At 47.5% G+C, this 24,220-nt stretch overlaps 1 protein-coding gene across 3 annotated transcripts in view; it reads left to right on the top strand.

Annotated features, from left to right (window-relative positions):
• The window catches only part of Arsg (arylsulfatase G), a 111,869-nt gene that overhangs the window by 67,804 nt on the left and 19,845 nt on the right, over nt 1-24,220 (top strand). For all 3 annotated transcript variants that reach the window (XM_042702728.1, XM_042702729.1, XM_042702727.1), the window contains 5 exons: nt 3,078-3,189; nt 5,989-6,126; nt 9,283-9,479; nt 10,461-10,541; nt 21,137-21,245. In XM_042702728.1, the coding sequence (XP_042558662.1) occupies nt 3,078-3,189; nt 5,989-6,126; nt 9,283-9,479; nt 10,461-10,541; nt 21,137-21,245 (637 nt within the window). The remainder of the gene's footprint in view (nt 1-3,077; nt 3,190-5,988; nt 6,127-9,282; nt 9,480-10,460; nt 10,542-21,136; nt 21,246-24,220) is intronic.

Here is a 24,220-nt window from a genome sequence, read left to right as displayed (position 1 = left end):
CTAGCATGCATGAAGCCCTGGGTTCGATTCCTCAGTACCACATAAACAGAAAAAGCCAGACATGGCACTATAGCTCAAGTAGTAGTAGAGTGCTAGCCTTGAGCAAAAGAAGCTCAGGCTACTGAGTGTCCAGGCTCTGAGTTCAGAGCCCCAGGACTGGCAAAACAAAACAAAACAAAGTGGAGCTGTGGTTTAAGTGGTAGACTACTAGCCTTGGGCAAAAAAGCTAAGAGACAATGCAGTGTCCCAGGCCCCACGTTCAAGCTGTAAGACCAGCAGAAACAAAACAAAACAACAACAACAACAAAAATAACCTTAAGGTTATGAACTCAAGGCCTCAAGCTTGCTAGACAGGTGCTCTCCCACTTTAGCCATGCCCCACACCCTGGATTTTCTCTTAGAAGCATGATACTGTAAGATCAGTCTATGTGGCTGTTCACTTATCCAGGGCCCTACCTATCCATTCCCCTTTCCTCTGGCCATTTTATAAGCATGCAGCTGGCCTTTTCCTTGAATGTGCTTCTCTGGCTGTTTTGCAGACCCCTCACCTCCTCCGCCCCTAGTCCCAATGGCTCTCCCTATTTTCTCTGAAGCAGGGCCGCCTGCCTGCCCTTGTTCTAGAACTGGCAGATTGTTCTTCCACATGTGCTTTTGAAAAATGGCCAAAAGAAAAAGTGAAGACCTGATTTCTCCATGCTCTGTGAAGGAGTCTTGCTTTTCCCCCTTGGTCTTTCATTCATATTTGGCTTGTGATGGGTTGGACTGGATCACACTTTTGACACCGTGAGTCCTTATTCCCAGAGTCCTGATGCTGAGGAGGGAGTGATACTGAGACTGAGTCCTGCCCCAAGGAAGTGGTGCCATGTTAGATTTTTTTTTTTTTGAGTATGCCAGAAGAATGGGAAGTAGAAACAGGGAGAGAGAGAGAGGGAGAGAGAGAAAGGGAGAGAGAGAGGGAGAGAGAGAGAGAGAAACACCTCCTACATACTTGCTATCCCTGGATCAGACAGTCTCAAAAAGCCTTCTGATGTAGACACTTGAATTATCTTGGTTCGTATCTCCCATTCCCTCCTGCCTCGTTTTACCCTGCCCAGGAGTACTGTCTAGTTCCCACAAACCTCTGGCTGCTTCTCTACACCTGCCATAGATCATCCACACAGTCCCCTGTTCCTCACATGTCTCCAAGGCTCTTCTTTCCCTGGGTCATTTCTCAGAAGGAGAATCCAGAAAACAATATCTGTTATCTAGACCAGGAGTTGATATAGACCTATGGCCCAAATCTAGTATGCAAGTCTGTTTCTGTTTGGATCTTTTAAAAAAACTGTATAGATATATACATACACACATATATACGTATATATGTATATATATATATATATATATATGCATATATATATATTTTTTGTCTTTTCTTTTTTGGTACTGGGGATCAAACCCAGCACTTACTAGGCAAGCCCTTTGCCACTGAGCTACATCCCAGCCCCAAGTCTGTTTTTGTAAATAAAGTTTTATTGGAAAACAGCCATGCATTTGTGGACATATTGACTGTGGGTGCTCTTTTACTTCCACAGCAAAGTGGAGAAGCTTCAACAGCTTGTTTGGGCCCAGCCCATAAAAACCCAAGATATTAACTCTGGCTCTGGTCTCGTCTTCATACCAAGTGCAGCCAGGGCTGGGCCACTAATCTATGGGGTTTCCAGCTCTATTGATACACACCAGGGCAGCATGGAACTCGCATTTTTAACCCCACTACTGCTCACATTTACCAGCTATTCCATATATACCACCACTTACGGGGTGGCTGAAGATGTAATGTCCCAGCTCCAGGAGCATGGCACTGATGGGGAAGACTCAGGTCACCATGCTGACGGCAAGTCTGTAGGCTGTGCTGGGACTATGAAGGGAGCAAGAGTGGAGCAGACATTCTGTAGGAGACTTTACACCAGAACCCACTGGACATCCCTGGTACAGCTTCACAGAGCCATAGAGGCTTCATGTGCAAGGCACTCTGGGAACTGAAGATAGCTGGGTTAGTAGGAAATGTGTTTCTGAGCGGCTGTGGTACATACAAGGACAGAAGACCAAGCTGAGGAGGCAGTACTCCCTGTTTACCTGGCCTGGAGCTCCAGGCTGCGGGCAAATAAAACTCCCGGAGATCTGATTTCTGTTGACTACTAGGGAAATCAAGAGAGCTGACACAGTTTCCCCAGGTGCTTAGGGAAGGCTGCTGGCAACAACGTCCAATCTTCAAGAGACATTTTGAGAGTCCTGCCCCAGCCCATCGCATCCCTACATCTGGGAATAACTTCATTCTCTAATCTGCCTTGTTAGTTTGCCTCCTCTTCCTGCCCCTGCCGCCCCCCCCCCCCCCGCCCCACCTGTCTCTCTTTCTCTCTCTTTCTTTCTTTCCTTCCTCCCTCCCTCTCTCCCTCCCTTCTTTCTTTCTCTTTCTTTCTTTCTTTCTTTCTTTCTTTCTTTCTTTCTTTCTTTCTTTCTTTCTTTCTTTCTTTCTTTCTTTCCTCCCTCCCTCCCTCCCTCCCTCCCTCCTTTCTTTCTCTTTCTTTCTTTCTTTCTTACCAGGCTGGCCTTGAACTCTCAATCCTCTTTCCTCAGCCTCCTGAATGCTGGAATTATAGGCATACACTTCCACCCCTAGCTCACCTGCTCATCTCTTAGGACTTCACCTATATACTTTATTTTCCCATAAGATGTGAAATTTTTTTTTCACGCCTTAAAGTGTCATATGTGTAGCTGATTGTCACCAAGTGTGCCTGTTTAACCAATGATGGCAGACACTCAATAATCCATCTACTCCCCGCCCCCCACCCCATGCTAGGTTAACTCTAATCACAAGATGTTTTGCAAATCTAGTCTTACAGCCAGAACCCAGCAAAGTGATTTTTCTCTGCTTAGTTCAAAAAAGGATATTAATCAAATCCTCTTTTAATTACATACTCCAGAGCTCCACAATATTAAATCATAGGAAATTAATTTTTTTCACTGGTGTGAAGAAGGCGGGCACATTGAGAAGCAGCTGAGTGTGGGGGAGGGGTACTAACCAGATGTTTCTCTTCCAGGTTTTGATTACTACTTTGGAATTCCATACAGCCATGATATGGGGTGTACTGATACCCCGGGCTATAACCACCCTCCTTGTCCGCCATGTCCACTGGACGCTGGCTCATCCAGGTAATGCCATTCAACATTTCATGTCCAAGAACAAGGGGATATCCAAAGGAGAAGATGCAGATGGCAGAGAGTCTAGACAGCAAATACATCCAGGGCACTGTAAATGCATTATTTGCATTATTTGGATACAAAGAGGAGAGAGATGACTTTTTTTTTTCCCTGTAAGAATTTTCCCCAGGTGTCTTGGATTGTTTAGCTCAGCTGGAGAGAGCTTTGAACTATGCAGGCCTCTGGCAGAGGGGACTTCTACCCTCTTCCTGCTGGCTTTGTTCCTGTACCACTCATCTGACCTCAGGAGGGGGGAGAGGGAGGGAAAGGGAGAGAGGAACAAGACAAAAGAGAATAAAGGTGAGGGGAGGGAAGGAGAGAAAGATTGAGAAAGAGAGGAGGGGAGGAGGAGAAAGAGATTGAGAGAGAGCTTCTACTCATCAGACAAGTCTTGACATTGGAATGCTGTCCAGCCACCGAACAGGATGTTTTCAGGAATAAGTTTAACGAAATGAGAAAATGCACAAAATGTAACCGTACGTAAAAAGCCGGAAGCAGGTCACCAGTGTGATGCTCACGACCTTTATCTTTGTTTCATATCTTTGTTTTTGTTTTTGTTTTCCTTTCCTGTGCTGGTACTTCCCTGGGATTGAACTCAGGACCTTGCTTAGCTTTTTTGCTCCAGGCTGGCATTATACCACTTGAGCCACACTTCCACTTCCAATTTTTTGGTGGTTAATTGGAGAGAAGAGTCTCTTGGATTTGGCTGTTCAAGATCCTCAGAATTCAGCCTCCCAAGTAGCTAGGACCGTAATCCTTACAGTCATGAGCCACCGGACCCTGGCTTTGCATCCATACCTTTGTGGCACTACGGAGAGAGAGAGTCCGGAGAGATGAAACAGAATGTTGCTAAGGGCTCCCTCAGCTTGTGAAATGGAAAGGGTATCCGTTTTTCTCTTTGTATTTCCTGCATGTTCTGCACGATTGAGCAATGGCATCATGAGGAGAAAGGATGCTAAGCCTTGGGTAGGTAGTAAGTCAACGCTGGCGCTGAGCGCCACTGCTCAGTCTGTGCTCAGGTTCTTTCTAGGGCCACAGGTGTCTAAGTTGCTTATTGAAGCTCAGCTGGCTCATTAATCCACAATAGTTACTGTAGTTATGGCTATTTATTTGGAAATGGTTGCATTCTGGGAACTACCTGCATTTCCCTGTAATCCCATGACTCCTGTGTGAGGCAGTCATTTACCTACTTTACAGGTAAGGAGCTTGAACTTGGTTCGGTTCACACCGGAGTTAGTAAGAGATGAATGGAAATTCCCATGTGGGCCCCTCGGAGTCCAGAGCCCATGTCCTCTCTGCTGGTTGTTGGATCAGCATTGTAGATACCAGCTGGTTGCTCATTGGAAATGTAAGAATTCAGACTTGAATTCTTTTTTTTTTTTTTTTTTTTTGGTCAGTCAGTCATGAGATTTGAACTCGGGGCCCGGGCACTGTCCTTGAGCTCTTTTGCTCAAGGCTAGTGCTTTACCATTTTGAGCCACAGTTCCACTTCTGGTTTTCTGGTGTTTAAACAGATAAGAATTTCAGGGCTGGGAAGATGGCTTAGTGGTAGAGCTCTTGCCTTGCATGCCTGAGGCCCTGGGTTCGATTCCTCAGCACCACATAAGCAAAAAGAAAAAAGCCGGAAGTGGTGCTGTGGCTCAAGTGGTAGAGCGCTAGCCTTGAGCTCAAGAGCTGAGGGACAGCGCCCAGGCCCAGAGTTCAGGCCCCACAACTGGACCCCCCCCCCCCCCCAAATAAAAAGAATTTCACTGGACTTTCCTGCCAAAGCTAGCTTGGAATTATAATCGTCAAATTGCAGCCTCCTGAGTAACTAGGATTACAGGTGTGAGCCACCAGTGCCCAGCCCCAGAACTGCATTTTAATGAGATTCTCAGGCCCTTCAGGTACATATTACAAGTGGACAGCATCTATTTCTGCCTCCCTAACTGAGGTATGAGTGTTATATCTGTAAGTGCACCTGGTAATACATCAAAGTATGAGTTGTATCGGCCAGTCTCTCATTGTCTCTCTCTCTGGTGCTAACAAGTCTTTTAATCCATATTAAAATTAGACGGCCAGGTGTTGGTGGTTCATGCCTGCAATCCTAGCTACTTGGGAGGTTGGGATCTGAAAATCCTGGTTCTGAAGCCAGCTTGCACAGGAAAGCCCATGAGACTCTTTATCTTCAGTGAGCCAGCAAAAAGCCAGAAGTGGAGCTGTAGCTCAAGTGGTAGAATAACAGCCTTGAGCAAAATAGGTAAGGGGCAGTGCCCATGTGCCCTGAATTCAAGCCTCAGTATTGGCACAAAAAAGACTTAACATTGTTCTAGGCCATCTTATATATTGATGGTCAAACACCGTGTGATCTCAAGGCCTGATCATGGACGTAGGACAAAACTAGGTATTGCCTGCTGGTCACAGAGGCTGTCACTTGGGTTGGACATAGAGAAAGCCAACAATGGGGCTGCCAGTGGACTGGAGGATCGGCCTTGAAATCCCCTAGACTGCTAGACCCCTGCTGCATCTCCCTGCAAAGCCAGCATTTGTAGGCATCCTAGTGAACTTTACAGAATAGCTGGCTTGTCCGGGAGCACCCACATCTGTTCAGAGGGAATGGAGGAAGGTGTGTGATGCTGTTGCTGGTTTTATGTTTGGAGGAAGTGATGGACTGGCTAAGCCATTAAGAGCCAGCCCACTAAGTGCCTCAGATTTCTCCCTGTCACCTTCTGTTCTGCTCTGTGCCTACTCAGCATTGTGCTTTCCACCCAGGAGCCTGGAGAGAGACTGTTACACGGAGGTGGCCCTTCCTCTTTATGAAAACCTCAACATCGTGGAGCAGCCTGTGAACCTGAGCAGCCTTGCAGAGAAGTACGCAGAGAAAGCAGCCCAGTTCATCCAGCAGGCTAGGTGAGGAGCCCCCGCCTCCTGTACTAACCCAGCTCCAGCCCACTCTTCCGCAAACACCACGACCCCAGGTCCCAGCACGTTCCAGGCTATCATGCAGTAAAGAAGGACACACACATGTCTTCTACATAAAACTGGCAAAAAGTCCCTCTGGGATGTCTAGTCCTAGAGTAGAAGTTCCTCAGGATTCCTGGGGGCTTACCTGTCCTGCTTTGATGCCATGGGCATTCTGTCTTCTCCTACTAGAGGACGTCCTTGAAGGTAGGACCTGCCCACTGTGTGTGGGGACACTGAAGGCATTTCTTGGATTCCTTAGTCAGCAGAGGGTATTAGGATCCTATTGTTGCTGTAAGAAAATGGCCGCCAACTCAGGCATGTGCTCATTCACACGGTGCATTGTGGTATCGCTAGCTATCTGTGGGTACCGAGCACTTGAGTTGAGGTAAGGGCCCCAAAAATGCAGGGCGAGAGTATTTTACTGTATTACATAGTTGCCCCCCAATGTCTGCGGAGGATTGGTTCCAGGACCTCTAGACCCCTCGTCCCCCAATCCAGGGGGACCATAATATGGTACACTTTACATCATCTCTAGATGATTGGTGACATCTAATACAATCTAAATGCTACATAAATAGTTGTTATATAGTATTGTCTAGGCAATACTAACAAGAGAAAAGTCAGTCCATGTTCAATACAGACATGATATTTTTTTCTATCTAAATTTTTTTTCCCATCCGTGGTTGCTTGGAACCATGCGTGCAGAATCCGAAGTTATAGAAGGCTGTGTATGCATACCCTATACACATACATATGCATATGCATATAATACACACACTATACCTATATATATGCATATGCATATAATACACACACTATACCTATACATACAATATGAGATACATGTGCAATATAGATACATACACTGCAAGTGTATATATGCACATATGTGTGACATAATATTTATTCTCTTCACCATTTTATTTTTATTTTTTATTGCCATTGTAGAGTTGATACACCTAGGGGTTACAGTTACATGAATCAGGTCATGAGTGCAATTGTTTTTGCACCGTGTCTCCCCTTCCCTTGCTCTTTCCCAGTTTTTCCCTCCCATCCCCACTCACAAGATACACAGTTCGTTTTCCACATAGTGTCTAATGACTACCACGGTTGTATTTGTTCACCCTTTGTTCCACCTTTTCTGTGCCTTCCCTTTACCCTTCCAAATACAAGTAAACTAAGGAGACAAAAGGAAAAGAAAACAAAAACAGTGTCAACTGAAAAAACAGCTCTTGTTTCCTTTCTGTGGAGTTCATTTCATAACGTATTATTTTATATGTCATACGCACATAGCTATTGAACTTTGTCATCCACTCCTATTCGTACCCTCCTTTGGCTTCAGTGAATGTCCAGAGTCCTGTATAATTTATCATGTTCGTGTCCATGTCTGTGTCTGTGTATTTAATGTGGTATTTGGCAGCACTAAGTATACCGTATCTCTAATCTTTGTTTTAAGAACATTTCACCTTTCCTAAAGGAAACTGTGTACCCGTTAAACATGAACTGCCTTTTCTCTCCCCGGCAACTCCCAGGTCACTCTGCCACTCTACTTCTGTCTCTGAATTTAAGTGCTCTAAGGAGCCCGTGCAAGTGGAACACTTCAGTATCTATTCTTTCATGACTAGCTTATTTCATTTAGTGCAACGTCCTTATGGCTGATCTATGTGACATAGGAGGCGCTGAATTTTTAATTTTACTTAATTTTCATGAATTTAACCTAAATGAGTCAAATTTCTGGCTGTGCCAGTATCAAAAGTACTCTGTTTCTGTTACCTCTCTCTTAATATCTCTCACTCTCTGCCCCCCCCCCAACCCCCCAAAAATCAGGGTCTCCTGCGTGCTTGGATTGCTGGCGTTCTACCACTTGCTTGGCCTTTTCACTCAAGGCTGGTACTTTACCACTTGAGCCATGCCTTCAATCTGGCATTTTGCCGGTTCATTGAAGATGGAGTCTCTTGGACTTTACTACGGGTTCATTGGAGATACAGTCTCTTGGACTTTATTGGAATCATGATCCTCCAGATCTCAGCCTCCTGAGTAGCTAGAATGACAGGTGTGAGCCATCACTGCCAGCTTCCGTGAATGCACGTGACTGAGTGCACTCATTATCCTTCTGTGTCCTCTTTATTGCCCCGCCCTGGGTGTGGCCTGTGGGAAGGGGCTCCTTGAAGGTGGAAGAGGAAAAGACAGTTCCATGTGTGGCATAGAATGGGGACAGACAGCTTTCAGAGTGGTACCAGTGGAGACCATCCCAGCTCCTCCAAGCCTCACATTCTGCAGGGAATCAGGGTTAGTATAAAACAGATACCTGATTTAAATATCCCTTGGCATCTTGTAAACCTTTGAGATTCTCCATGGTCATCTGAGCCTTCCCTTCATTGCGTGTGCGTGCGTGCGTGCGTGTGTGTGTGTGTGTGTGTGTGTGTGTGTGTGTGTTGGGGCCTGGGCACCATCCCTTAGCTTTTTTACATAAGTCTGGTACTCTACCACATGAGCCACCGTTCCACTTCTGGTTTTTGGTGATTAATTGGAAGTAAGAGTCTCCTGGAGTTGCCTGTCTAAGTTGCCTTCAAATTGGGATCCTCAGATCTCAGCCTGTGCATAGCTGGGATAAATGGCATGAGCTACTCATGCCCAGCTTCCACTCATTCTTTGAAGGGACATGATAAGTTAGATTCAAAGTACAGCTGTTTAGAGTATAGGACTTTGTTCTTGGCCAGTCCCAAGTTCAAATCCAGACTGTCCTTTACTAGTTAGAGACAGACGCAGGACAAGTCTTTTTGTCTCATTTAGCTTCTGACTCCACTGTCTGAAATGGGGAGTTTGAGAGTATGAGCATGAACATAGACAACAAGAGTCCCCTGTAATACTTTCTCAGTAATTGTGAAAGGACATTAACTAGTACTTCAGTGAGCCTCATTTTTATTGGCTGGATGAATGACTTCCACATTGCTTATAGGGTTAGAGACAAATATGTCCTTCCTAAGCCTAAAATGCTCACCCTGTGAAGGATTTTCCCAGAGGTCAGCAAGACTCATTGAGCCCATGGAGCAGACAGGCCGGCTTCCTGCAGTTACCTCTTGGTTCTCCTGTTTGCTTCAGCACCAGTGGAAGACCCTTCCTGCTCTACTTGGGCTTGGCCCACATGCATGTGCCCTTACCTGAGATCCAGCCATCGGCAAACCCAGGGAGCCAAACACCATACCGTGCTGCACTCCGGGAGATGGACCATCTAGTAGGGCAGATTAAGGACAAAGTTGACCACACAGCGAAAGAAAACACCTTCCTCTGGTTTACAGGTAAAGTGATAATCCAGCCAGCCCAGCACAATCTAGGAGATACCCTGGGAAGAGCTGAGCTTGATCAGAACAAGCTTTGCAAACAGAGCAGGGGTTCCCTTTGAACTTGGGGCCCTGAATGTTTGTTGGCTTGAATGCCGAGTATGTGTCTGTTGGCTCCTCCAAGGCCAAGTCCTGGAAAGCTTTGTGACTGACAGAGCTTGCACCTGGCTGGCCCCAGAGGTGCTGATTGGCTGTGTTGAGATCTGGATCTGAATCTGCGTTTCACTATGGTGGAGAGTTGGCTTAATCCTCTAAATGTGGGGAAATGAGCTCATAAATAATGGTGCGTACTCCACAGCACAGTGGGAGGTTCTAAGATGCTGTATGTGAAGAACAGAGTGTGTGTCAGATGCTCAGTAAACAGTTGCTGGACTGCGACGGACACTGATGACATAGCAAATGGGGTTGCTAAAACTGTGTGAACAGGCACAGGGATGCTAGACCAGAGGCTCAAGGTGGGGAACCCTAGGCAGAAAAAGCTAGCCTCTAGTGCAGAGCCAGAACAGACAGGCTTCTATCAAGGACACTGCGTTGTTGTTGTTATTGTTTTGTCTTTTTCTGAGAAATGATTTTACTTGGGCATGGTGGCACATCCCTATAACCCAAGACTTGGGAAGCTGAGGCAGTAACAGCTAGACTTACTTAGGGAGACTGTCTCAGAGAGATACACAGAGAGACAGAGTAACTCTTTCTGTTTATCTCAGGCTGGCCTCAAACGGAAGATCCTTCTGCCTCAGCCTCCCAAATGTTGAGATTCCTGGCATATACCACTACCCCAGGCAGGAGCATGTCTTTATAAAGTTAGGGTTCCTATTTGCTTTTCCAAGTCCTTTGGTCCAGTTGTGCTGTGTGCCGGGGATATGGGGCCAGGGAGCGAGAAAATGTGGAAGCTTCCCTGCCCACTCACCATCCCCTTTTGCTTTTTCCTTGGTTTTCTAGGTGACAATGGACCATGGGCTCAGAAGTGTGAGCTGGCAGGCAGCATGGGTCCCTTCACCGGTCTGTGGCAAACCCATCAAGGTTAGAGGCTCAGCTGGGGTTAGTCAGTGTGGGAGGAGGGGTTTCTGCCTCTGGGAAGGCTGACTGGACCTTAGGGGCCTCTCTGTGAAAGAGCAACATGGGCCTGGCCTCCCCAGACATCGAGAAGAAGCCAGTGGGGCTGGAGGGAGCATCTGATGAGCCTGGACCACCCTGCTATCTTTGCTCCCTGTGTTCCCTGCTGAGCCCCCCACCACTCCCCCCCCCCCCAAAAAAAACCCCAAACCCCTAAGAGACTCACTTTGCCTTTGCTTTCCTCCTGCCTCCTCCTCTCCTCTTCTCTCTCCATCCAACTATTCATTCACTTTATTCATTCCAGGGCATATTTAGTGCACAACTATGCAAGGTGTCTCTAAACCCCTACACCAGGGAAAGGTACGTAGAGAGAGCTTTGATTATAGATGAAGAGAGAGGCTTGGAAAGGTGAAGTCACTTTTCCAGGGCCACACAGCTTGTGAGATGGAGCCGGGCTTATCCCTGTGGTGAAACAGTGCTGGCCCCACTACACCAGGCTGCCTTCCAGGCTGTCCAGCCTCCAGCCTCCAGCCTCCAGCTCAGCTCCCATCTGCTCTAGGAAAGCTCCTCACAGGGTCTGTGACTGTTGGAGCTGTGCTGGGGAGAGCGAGGCACACAGAACAAAGCTCTTGAAAAATGCTCATGTGCTTTTCAATGCCTAGCTTCCTCGGGAGAGCATTTGTCTTAAGGAAAGAAAAAAAAAAAACTAGGCACATTATTTATCTACAAGATGCTCATAGCAGAAGATGATCAGAAATAGCTGAGCTAGGTGTGGTGGCTTACATTTATCATCTCAGCTGCATGCAAGGCTCATTCAGAAAGCTTAGAAGGGTCTTGATTCAGAACCTTCCTGTGCACCCTAAGAAGGTGACCTGCTTGGCTTCTGTCTGGAAAATACCTTATTGGACTCTTTCTTCTTCTTTTTTTAATTTTTTTATTAAAGGTACTAAATCCTTATATAATACTGGAATGATTAATCACACAACTACTTCTCAAAGGCCCCACCTCCTACTGTCACATGGGGGATAGGTTGCAACATAGGAATTAGGCAGGAGGACATGACAGTACCGAATATAAGAAGGAAGATAACCCAACAGGAAGAGGCCAAAGTTTCTTTGTAGTTTCTAGGGATTTCTTTTTTTTGGGTCCAGTCGCGGGCCTGAACTCTGGGCCTGGGCGCTGTCCCTCAGCTCTTCAGCTCAAGGCTAGCGCTCTACCACTTGAGACACAGCGCCACTTCCGGCTTTTTTCTGTTTGCTTATGTGGTGCTGAGGAATCGAACCCAGGGCCTCAGACATGCAAGGCAAGCGCTCTACCACTGAGCCACCTTCCCAGCCCCTCTTTCTTCTTTAAGAATTGGTTTTGAGATAGTGAGTCTGGTTTCAGGATGTAGAGTGGGGTCCTGGTCACTTGGAACCTCTTTGCCAGATAAGAAATAAGTTGGCTAGCTGGGCAACTTTCCATTCTGTCCCCTTCCTCCTTCCCTTTCTCCTCTTCCTCCTTTTTTGACTCTTACAAGCATATGTCAAGTACCTACTTTTCCCCATCCATCCTTTTATTGAGTGCCTACTAGGTTTGAAGAGCTGTGCACAATCCTGGAGATCCAAGGTCAACAAAGGCCCTGGCCTGCAGGAGTGATAGATGGTGTAAAGCAACTTTTTTTCAGGCTGAGATGTGCAGACAGTCCTGGGGATTCTGCTAAAAGGCAGGACCTGGGTTCTGTCCCAGGAGGTCTGGGGTGGGGACGGCGGGTCTGCATTTGCAGTGCTGCTCAGGTGATGCCGATGTGGCTGGTAATCACGACCACATCCATCAGAGAACAGCTAGCCAAGAGCACCCATGTCTCCCAGGCAGGCCTGAGGTCACTGGGAGGCAGGCCACAACTTCCATTCCCACTACTGCTCATCAGATGTGTCCCCAACTAGCAAGCATCCTCAGCACAAACCAAGGGCTTGATAGCAATGTAAATTCTTCTGTGGGATGGACCCGGCAAGCTGTGGCATTATCATTGTTAATTAATTAATTAATTATTATTATTGTTAACTTGAGACAAAGTCTGGAACTCACCATCTAGCCCAGCTTACTCTTGAATTCTCATTCCTCCTGCTTCAGCCTCTCTGGTGCTGGGATTATAGGCATGCACCACCGCACTCGGCACATCTTGTATTTAGTAAGTCCTTTGGATGATGTACAGCTTGGCAGACACTAGTAAATGAAACTTAAGTTCAAATCAATCCCTCAGTCTCACTATCCACACTTCAAGGTTGGAGTCATGGCTGCCATATTGGCTTGTACACATGGAAGAGAAGTCCATGTGCACTTATTTCCCTTGGTGGTTTGAGTTCTAGAGTACAATAGGAGACAGCCAGGGATTTGCAGGGAGGAGGGAGGGGAGTCTGGGCAGGGGTGTGAAGACCAGAGGTCAGAACTGCCCAGGAACCTGCACATTTGAAGTTTGCACTTACCAGGTCAAATAGAGAGTATGGTCAATACGTGAAAGCCGTTTCCCGGTGAATGGCTTTAATTCTGAAGCAATGTGAAATCATAAAAGTATTCGAAGAGTAAGAGAGAACGTGACAGTTACTTTTAAAATTGAATGTAATACACACTAATCAATTTAAATTGTATGATTCAGTGCCACTTAGCAAACTCACAGCGTGCTACAGTTGCCACCTCTGTCTGGTTCTAAAACATTTCCATTATCTCCAAAAGAAAAGTCTATCCAGGCTGGTGGCATGGATCAAGTGCTAGAGCACCTGCCTAGCAAGTCACAGGTAGGCCCTGAGTTCAGATCCTAGTTCCATATAAATAGAAGAAAGAAAAATCTGTGCCCTTTAAGCACTTGCTCTCCACTCTAACCCCTCTCACTCATATTATTTATTGCATTAAAAAAAAACTCTAACATGCTAGGCATGGTGGCTTGCGCCTATAATCCTAGCTACTCAGGAGGCTGAGATCTGAGGATTGCGGTTCAAAGCCAGCCTGGGCAGGAAAGGCTGTGAGACTCTTATCTCCAATTAACCACTCAGAAAACCGGAAGTGACACTGTGGCTCAAGTATAGAACGCTCACCTTGAGCTGAAGAGCTGAGGGACAGTGCCCAGGCCCAGAGTTCAAGCCCCATGACTGACAAAATAAAAATAAAAAGAACAGGTATGTACCACGATGGTCAGAGAGATAAGACAGTAACAACATCCCCAGGAATATCCTCACATTCAAAGAATGCCAGAGTTTGAAGATAATCTCAGTAACCTGTATTCCAACCACCTTCCTAACTGAATGGGGAAACTGAGGCCCAGGAGGATGGAGGGCTTTGAATCTCCATTCAGCCACTTTGTCAGCTCAGGAAGCTCTGTTTCCTCCCCTCTCTTATGGGGGTGGGTGGTGCGCCCCTCTCTCCCCCTCCCTCCCCTGTCCCCCTCCCCCCCCCCCCCCCCCCCCGCCACCATGGACAGTGGAGAGAGTCAGATGGGGTCAGATGGGGTCTTTGCTCGTAACTTCATTCCTAGCCCAGATGACCTAGGTGTCTCCCACCAAGAGAAGAGTTGGAAGAAAGTTGGAAAATACTTATGCAAGTGCTAGACAACCTAAATAACAGATAGCCAATGTGAAGAATGTTCTGGGCATCTGCCTTGAGAAACTTTGTTCTGAATAGATTGCAGGCCATCTTCTGGTCACACCCTGTTTGGGGGCAGGGCTTTCTGACCATCCTTGTGGCTTGATAGGCTATCTTTGGGGCCCAGCACTTGAATATGTGATTGGTATTAGGGATGGGTGCTTCTTTCTTTCTTTCCTTTTTTCTTTTCTTTCTTTCTTTTCCTTCCATCCTTCTTTTCTTTCTTTCTTCCTTCCTTTTCCTTTTCCTTCCTTCCTTCCTTTCTTTCTTTTTCTTCTTTTCCTTTCTATCTTTCTTTTCCTTTCTATCTTTCTTTAGTTCTTTTTTCTTTATTTCTTTTTTTCTTTTTCTTTTTTTTGCCAGTTATGGGGCTTGAACTCTGGCCCTGGGTGCTGTCCCTCAGTTCTTCAGCTCAAGGCTAGCATTCTACCACTTGAGCCACGTTGCCACTTCTGACCTTTTCTGTTTATGTAGTGCTGAGGAATTAAACCCAGGGCCTCCTGTATGCGAGGCAAGCACTCTACCATTGAGCCACTTTCCCAGCCTCTTTCTTTCCTTCCTTCCTTCCTTCCTTCTTTCCTTCCTTCCTTCCTTCTTTCCTCCCTTCCTTCCTTCCTTCCTCCTCCTTTCCTTCCTTCCTCCCTCCCTCCCTTCCTCCTTCCTTCCTTCCTTCCTTTCTTTTTTTCTCTCCTTCCCTCCCTCCCCTCTCTCTCCCCCCCTCTTGTTAGAACTCAGACTTTGCATGAAAGTCAGATGTGTAGGGGTGAAGATCCCCTTCCTGTAAACTCTCATCATGAACTCTCATCAGCTTGCTGTCACCTGCTCCTGCAGGGGGTTCTGGGAAGCCAGGCAGAACCCTGTGTGCAGCAGGAGAATGGGTCCCTCTGGACTACCTGCTCCTCCTCACCCCAGTTCCTCCTCAGTGGGGGTTCCTCCCACACCCCACCGTGAAGGGGGCCAGGCTCTGGAGCAGATGAAAGAGAGAAGACAGTTCATGTTTTCGCAACAGCGCAGGACAAACAGTACTCGCAGCCCTGTTTCTCCCCAAGCCAGCCTGCTACGTCAGGCCACGTGCTCTGTCTTGTCCTGTTCCCAGGGTCCTGCCATCCCCCAGCTACCCCGGCTCATCTTCCTTTCCATTCCTGGCCAGGCCACCTGCTCAGCTGATGGGATGAGACAGCGTCTCCTGGAGCAATCTTCCCACCCCTACTGGAGCAAGGATGCTCCACTTGGCCTGGCTTGTTCCCTGCTGGGATGAGAAGAAACTGGAGCTAGGGAATGCAAGGGTAGAGGGAGTGGGGGTGTGGGGGAAGGCTGAAGGGGAGGATAGAGCAGAGCTGCTCTGCCTCTCTCCAAAGGAAACAGATCCATCTGCAAGGCCCTGCCCGCTCAGGAGACCTGGCTCCCAGAAGCTGTCCCTTCTTCTCCCTTCCAGACCCCGTTCCTACCGGGGACTGACCTGACACGGCTCTTCCTCCCCATTCGACAGATTGCTGCTCTGTCTGGAAAATCGCTCCTCGCTTTATTCGAAGAGCAGAAGTGTTCCTTCCTGTCCCTGGGTGATGAGGAAACATTCCGTTGAATTTGGCCCCTGCACTGCTGGGTGACCTCGGTTGTCTGTAATTTACTGCTATCAGGTGGTTGTGTAACCTTTCCACTGGGAATAGCTCAGATCCCAGGACCTGCTATCCAGTGGGGAGAGGGGGGTGTTGCAGGAGCTCGGACGGGAAAGGTCATTGATGTTGCCTGTGGGACAATCAAGGCAGGAGTAAAGGACGTTGATCCTGGCTGGGGTGAGACCCGAGGGCCCCATGATTCCAGGAAACTCGTATACTATGAACATCCTTGACAAGGCCACGCACTTGTATTTAGAAATGTCTTGATGCTGTAGAAGGTTCTAGAAGAGTCTCAGAACAGACTCCTACAGGAACCACAGGTGTTGATGTCCTTGGGGGACAGACAGAGAATAGAAAGGAATGTGTGTTCGCTTGGGCCAGCAGTGGGAAGGGCTAGGAATCCAAATCATTGCCTACAACTAGAGGACATATCAAATCTTCATGTGCGAGCTGGCAAGTCTACCAGCTGTGTTCCTGTGTATCTACAGGCCAATAAGTTTGTTTATCTAGTCCTGGGGCTTTATCTCAGGACCTAGGCACAGTCCCTTAGCTTTTTTCCCTCAAGGCTACTACTTCCTGCTCTACCACTTGAGTTCCAGCTCCACATCAGGCTTTTTTGGCGCTGTCTTCAAACCATCATCCTTGAGATCTCTGCCTCCGAGTAGCTAGGATTACAGGCATGAGCCACCAGCTCCCTGCTTGGTTGGTTTGAGAGAAGGTTTGCAAATGTTGGATACTTTTGTGATAAGCATTATGCAGAAAATGCTTGCTTCGAACCTTATATGCCCAAGTTTGTTTGACTATTCCCACAAGCCTAAGAGATAAGTATAGTGGTTTCCCCCAATACTATTAAGGCACTGAATTCTGCCCAAACCCAAAGAGCTAGAAGAATAGGAATTAGAGCTCAGATTTGCCTGGTCTAAAAAAGGTATCTTCTTCTTTACCCTGTAGTCCTTAGACTCCTGGTACTGGAATAATCTAGAGTGGAAAGCCTTATTCCAGTCTTATGCAATTAGATTTTTCTAGGCCTAGAACCTAAGAATCTAATTTTTTTTTTCTTTTTTTGCCTGGGGTTTGAACTCAGGGCCTGGGTGCTATCCCTGAGCCTCTTTGTGCTCAAGGCTGGTGCTCTACCACTTGAGCCACAGCACCACTTTTCAGTGGTTAATTGGAGATAAGAATCTCATGGACTCTTCTGCCTGGGGTTGGCTTTGAACTGTGATCCTCATATTTCAGCCTCCTAAGTTGTTAGGATTATAGGCGTGAGCCACCAGCTCCTGGTTCAGAATCTAAAATTAACATGGCAAAATCACACCCAGCAATTCTCTCGTCTGGAGAAGTTTGTGCACGGTCTGCAGTGCCATCCTGCTCTGCGCAGTGAAACATGGAGTTGGTCCTTTCTGAGCAAGGCTGCTGTTCTAGGCATGGGCAGTGGGGCACTTTGGTCACCCTGCTCCGTCAAGATGCCTTACAAAATGTCACTCACGGCCGAAGCCAAGGAAGAACAAGAAAGCAAGTTCATGAATCACAGGTCTGGTTATATTTTTGTTGCTGAGACCAAATAGTTATGGCTTTAAGTAAGAAATGCTGCTTTAATTAGAGGCATAACATAACCACAAATGCATTGAAATGCATTCTCCTGGCCGTAGGAAAGACAAATGCAACCCTCACGTTTAACATACGGATGTTGTGGATCACAGCACGAAGGCTTGTCTAAACTAGCAAATAGCTTTCCAAATCAAAAAGTGAATTAGAGTTCAAGGTATGAACTTATCTGTATATAATGTATTAGGTTCCATTTATGGTGCTTATCGAAGTAGAAAGGTATGGGCAGTTGAAAGTCTGTGATTAAAAGGCACCCAGCTACATTTAGCTTTGGAGTGCACTGTGTCTGTTTCCTGATCTTGAGTTCTGCTCTATACCTTTGGCAGGGCTTTATAGGGTTTTGAGGTCTAGGCCTCTCTCCAAGCCAATTAAATCATAAACCTGTGGGAAAATGACTTTGGCATGGCTCTAGAAAAGAAAAAAATCCTCTCCACTCATGAGTGTACCCTGCATTCAGGGTAGGAAGCATTGCCCTAGATGGTTTTCGAGGGTGAAGGTGTTGGCAGTTACACCTGGACTCAAATCCAGGCCGTAGGACTTGCTAGCTGTGTGACCTTGGGTAAATTACTTTACCTCTCCTCAGCTTTGGTTTCCTCATCTGAAAATTAAAAACAAAAGACAAAACAAAAAAAAAACCTTAGCTGGAAAGATTGCCATACGGATTCACTGAAATAATGCCAGGAAGCACTTAGCAATCTGCTTAGGAGTACTTGACCTGGTACTTAGTCAGGGCTCAAATAATAGATGATTCGGTTCATTATTATGCTGTTGAACTTGCAATAAGTTCCGATGGGTGATGAAGTGCCATTGGAAAGTACTGGGGACCCAGGACAGCTCTTCTGGTGTTCAGCTTTTGCCTGTTTAGCCCAGGCAAATTGTATTGTATACCTCTAGGTGTTCCCAGGGGACTCTGGGTGGACTCTCTGTCCCCATCAGTGCCAGTGGGGAAATGGGTTTGGAAGATAACAGCATCCCTGTTGTGGGTGATTATATCCATATTTTTATGATGGGTTGCCATACTGAGGCCCCTCCCCCTTTTGTGTTTCTAGTAGTGGGGATTGAGATCTGGGACTTGACCCAGCATAGGCAAGTGCTCCAGCTGTGCCCCGCCCTGCTCTTTTGCTTCATTTGAGATAGGATCTCCTTACCTTATGCCCAGGGTTAGCCTTGAACTCAGGATGCTCTGGCCCTGCCTCCCAAGTAGCTGGGATTATGGGCCTGAGCCACCAACACATCTGGCGAAACTCTTAAGCTTTGGTAGCTAAACTGATTGATCCTAAGGTCGGTGGGTCTGTATCATTTGCATGGCTATAATATACAAATGTGTCTTTTTGGTTTTTTGTTTGGGAGGGGGTGGAGGGGGGAGGGAGGCAGATTACCACATTTTAAACTTAGGACCTTGCCCTTGGTAGGCACTGTACCACTTGAGCCATACATCCGGCCCTTTTTTGCTTTAGTTATTTTGTAGATAGAATCTCCCACTTCTTGCCTGGGGCTAGCCTCAGACGGAGATCCTTCTACCAAGGCCTCCACTTAATTGGGATGATAGATGGGCACCATCATACCTCGCTTATCCTGTGTCTGCTGTTAGAACCCAGGGTTCTGACCAGCCCCAGGTGGTCACACCAAGGGCCCCCTCTCGGAGGACCCTCGCTTCTCTTCCTCTTAGTTTCTGCATAGCTGTAGGTGGCTTGCCACCTCGTTGCCACATGCTGGTTTAATAACTGGCCGAGCTCCACCATCCCTTCAGCTTCTGAACCGCCACTGACCAAGACAAACACATGGAAATATTTCCCCCTGAAAATCGTTGGGAAGGTCCGTCACCTGCGAAAGGTCCACACGGAAGGTCATGGCCAACAAGCAGAATCCTCATTAGCAAGTTTATTTAGTTGGAGATAGGTTACCCTTCTGGAAACATCCAGGAGGCAGAGACCTGAATGCTGTGTCACAGAGCAGAGTGAATGGCTTGCTTCTCGGAGCGTAAGCTCTGGCCTTTGCTTACATCTGGACTCAAAGGTTAAACAAATCTGTTTGAATGTCATGTACTGCAGATGGGCAGATAAACACGCCACGTCTTTTTGCCTACCCGTACTCCCAAGCTTCCATGCAGATGTCCTTCCTGGGGCTTGGACTGCATCCCACGGCCCTAGTGCGGGTGGATTCACACTCTTTGCTTTTTTTGGCCTTAAGCAGAGGCAACCATCATGCATGCCAAAGCCACGTGGACATGCATTTATGTGCAATACCATGCTGGGTTCTCTGGTCCACGTGCATGGATAATCAGAGACATGGCTCTTGAGGAGAAGAGTATGTTTGAGAAATGCTGGAGGGAGTCAGAGAACTGCTTCCACTGTCTGCAGAGACATCAATGTGTTTCTCCAAGTCCACACCCTTAAACATAAACAGTCCGTAGGCTTAGCATGGGGGGATTGTTTTGCGTTGTGTTTCTTTCATCCACACTTGGGGGGATTCCAGAGCTGGTCCCAAGAATGCTAAGCATTTCCGGTGTTAGGGACAGTGAAGTTTCTGCACGTGGCTGTGTCTTCCAGAAGGAAGAAGCCTTCGTCTTGAAGCCTTCGTCTTGGTTCCTTTTCTCCCCACCCATCATGGCTTTTATTATTCACACCAGCCAACCATGGGGGGGTCACAGGAGCAAAGCATGTGGGAGCCACACACTGTGCCTTGGAAAGGCTTTTGACATGAGAAACTGTGTGGAATCCTTGGCCTCTGGCTCAACCAGGATGAGGGTGGGGTGTGTGGGGGAGTGATGAAGATGGTCATGGTTAATTCAGCACGACTCAAGATTCAGGACGTTTCCAGAAAACATGACCTCATCTCTTCTAGCCCTCTGGCTATCATTATACTAGAGGTCACTTTTGACTTCATGCTTATAAAAATAATCTCTCTAATTGCTTATGTGGAAATTCATAGATTGCACATAGATTATTCTTACCCTTCCCACCAAGAGGAAAGAGACTGGGGCTACTACTGACACTGTCTTTCTTTCTTTGGTTTGTTTTTGTGCTGGTCCTGGGACTTGAACTTAAGGCCTGGGCACTCAGTCCCTGAGCTTCTTCTGATTTTGGATAGTGTTCTACCACTTGAGACACATCTCCACTTCCAGCTTTTTGGTAGCTTATTGGAAATAAGAGTCTCATGGACTGTCGTTTTAATATCAGAACAACTTATTAATTCAAGGAAAAAGCAAAAGAAAGCCATAAAACCCATGTAAAGTAGGTTGGGCAATTGAAGTAGTTGGAAGAATCCCTCCTCGTCCTTTTCTCAAGTAATTATAGTTTTTCCCTTTAATTAGATAGTCTCATTACGATCAGCAGGAAGACAGATTGATTTATTCAGCCAAGAGTTGTTAGGCACTTACTATGTCTTGGGGTCTTGTGACTGATGAAATCACATGGATGCAGAGACACGGGGCAAAACGTGGTCACAAAGCAACAAGACCATTTCATGGGAACTGTGTTATAGAGAGAATCAAATGACACGATTCAGCCAGGGGCCCGGAGACCTCTGCTTGTCAAGTCCAGGAAAATCAAAGCTTGTATTGAAAGATACTAGCTAGCTGGGGAGAAAGAGCTGATTGGAAAGACAAAGCCATTTCTTTGTGGAATTATTGGAAACTCAAAGAGGGACTGTTCTCCAGCCACTAGCTGTTAGCTGAAGAGAAGCTTCTAGTGATTGCTGTCTATCAACCACTGCCTCCTCTCACAGGGGGAAGTCCAGCTAAGCAGACCACCTGGGAAGGCGGCCACCGGGTCCCAGCGCTGGCTTACTGGCCTGGCAGAGTCCCAGGCAATGTCACCAGCCCTGCTTTGTTAAGGTATGAAACCCAAATGGCCTGAGATGTGAAGCAGGAGCCCTAACGGATGGTGGATATCAGGTCACCAGAAAAACTAGGATGTTCATTTGGCCACCTGCCTTGGCCAAGTGTACCTGATACTTCCAGCTCTCCACTGGCAGCCGCGTGGATTTGCCCGTAGGCAATTCCACGTGCTTATAATCCAAGGGGTGTGTGGTGGGAATCAGACCTTCCCTGGGGACCAGCTCCAGCGGAGTAGGGATGGGGTGGGGTTTACAGCCTTGGGTCTTAGCGACCTGGGAGGTAGAGGTCTTATCTTCCCACTGGGCCTGCATCCAGCCTGTCAGCCAGTGGGGAGCAGAGGTCATGAAACCCTAGTTGTACTCCCTTTGGGGGTTAGGGTTGGGATCAGCACATCAGTGGGGTACAGAGGTCCACCTGTCCTGGAGGAGAGGACAGGGGGTCCCAGGGGTGGGAGGGATGGATCCTTAGGTGAGGACCTTCTTCCTGCCTGGGGCAGCGGGGCTCCTTGAGGGTTGCAGGTCCCTGGGGACTTATCAGAAGGGACGCAGTGGGGCGTTGTTATCTCCCACAGGCAGATCCTCAGAGCGAGTTTCTTGCCCGGGAACCCGACTGTGCTGTGTCTGTGAGAAAGCATCCCAACTAGGGAGCTGTGACTTATAAAGAGGCATCTTACCAATCGGAATGGGCACTTCCCCTCTTCCTTGTGCTCCCCAACAAGGGTTGGAGGTACTCCCCAGGTTCTATTACTTTTGTGTACACTCCCAGGGGAGAGCTGGTGGAAGACCCATTCCCAGTTCCCCCGGAGAGGAAAGTAAATGTCGCTGGCACCCTCGAGCATCTCCGGGCCCAGCGGGGAGGTAGGATGGAGACCAATACCCAGGACAAGAAAGGGTAACAGCCCTGGTTGTAAGAGCGGCAGGTGTGCCGGCGTCATCCAGCAGCAGCCTGTAGGGACGTGGGAACTCGGATGGGCCCCGTGCTGTCAGGAGTCAGCATGATGTCAGTGGGTACCAGCAGGTGTGACAACAATCACACAGTCTGGAACCTGTGATGTCAGACTGACTGGGATGAAGGCCAGCAGGGTTGCTTGTGTGTGTGTGTGTGTGTGTGTGTGTGTGTGTGTGTGTGTGTGTGTGTGTGTACACATCCTGAGGCTTGAACTCAGGGCTTGGGCTCTGTCCCTGAGTTTTCTTCTCAAGGCTAGTGCTCTGCCACTTGAGCCACAGCTCCACTTCTGGCCTTTTGGTGGTTAATTAGAGATAAGAGTCTCATAGACTTTCCTGGCCCAGTTGCCTTTGAACCTTAATCCTCAGATCTCAGTTTCCTGAGGAGCTAGGATTCCAGATGTGAGCCACCAGCTGTTTTGGGTGTAGTCCCAGCACTTATCAAAGGGAGCCAAAGGTGCATGGGCTGGGCTGCACATGCACAAATAACTCCACAGCCTCTCCAGTTACATCACTGAGAAACTCAAGTAGCAGCTTCTCATTGAGGGTAGTGGGTCTTACCATTAACTTCACTAGGGGCACTTACTACCAACTTCAGCAACACCCTAAAAGTGCCTTCCCTCATTGAAAAATGAAGGCACAACTGAGTAAAGGGATAGGTTGGAGACCAAAGGAAGTGACTTCTTGAAATGTAGTAGGCTGCACCAGCTCTTTTTGAGATATTTTAGGTGTTAAATTAACAGATTCATTAATTTAACACTGCCTACGCTGGCTTCGAACCGTGATCCTCAGATCTCAGCCTCTTAAGTAACTAGGATTATAGATGTGAGCTACAGGTCCCTGGCTCTTATTTTATTTATTTATTTTTTGTCAGTCCTGCAGCTTGAACTCGGGGTCTGCGCACTGTCCCTGAACTTCTTTTGCTCAAGGCTAACACTCTACCACTTGAGCCTCAGCTCTACTTCTGGCCTTTTCTGTTTATGTGGTACTGAGGAATTGAACCCAGGGCTTCACGCGTGCTAGGCAAGCACTCTACCACTAAGCCACATTCCCAACCAACCTGTGTTTAACACTCTGTTTACTTACATAGATGGATATCCAGTTTGTTCCATATGGGTGCAACTTCTAACTGCCTTTTCTACAAATTCTCCCTCAGCCAGGCTCCAAGGAGAGTGAGATTGTGTGAATTACAGTCAAGGAAGCAGAGCTGGAGGCATGGCTCAAGCAGTCGACACCTGCCTAGCAAGCATGAAACCTTGCGTTCAAAAAAAAAATTGTCATAGATTCAAGGAACTGGTACTTCCTGTTCTTGGGAGCCCAAGACTTATCATCTGTTCTGGAACTTTATTCTCAGAGGGCAGAAACCTTATTCCAAGTCACAAATAACTTCCTTAAGGCCAAAGTCCCTTCAACCTATTGCTATAAATACTCACCCCAAGATGGAAAGGAAAAGAGTCTGTTGAGGGGTCCCTGTGAGTTCCGCCAGTGATAAACTGCTGGCTTTGGGCCGCACGCTTGGGTGATACAATGAGATGAAAGGAAGGTCTCGCACACCACCTGCCTCCCCAGCTCAGGGACACAGATGCCATCATTGATCGCTGGGTTCAGCTCTGGGCTCAAGCCTGGCTCCCGGGACGGGGGAGGTGGCGGAGGAAAGTTCTCGGTGTGGAGCAGTGTACCTGCTGGAGGACGGCTTTGGCAAACGGGTGGCAGAAAAGGCTCCAACTTCCATGCCAAATTCTTCAGAGTTGGCATTGCCAACTTTGGGGTCCTTTAGTACTTTGGGGGCGTCTGAACACAGCCTTAGTGATAGAGCTGTTTGCCTTCTTGGTTAAATGGTAGTTTTAGGTGCTTTCCCAACATGGTGGCTTCAAGTCCTTTTTACCATTCTGCTCACTTCTACTTGCCCCGATTGTCCGAAATGAGGATTAGGGGGTGGGCATCCCCTGCTCAAGCACAGGGCAGACCTGAGCTGTTTGTGAAGGCCGAGGGAATTCCACTGAGACAGTGTGCAGCCAGCATCCACTT

Source organism: Dipodomys spectabilis, unplaced genomic scaffold (assembly GCF_019054845.1).
Source record: "Dipodomys spectabilis isolate Male_0828 unplaced genomic scaffold, ASM1905484v1 ptg000329l, whole genome shotgun sequence".
NCBI classification, from domain to species: Eukaryota; Metazoa; Chordata; class Mammalia; order Rodentia; family Heteromyidae; genus Dipodomys; species Dipodomys spectabilis.
This window is presented reverse-complemented; position numbering and strand designations above follow the sequence as displayed.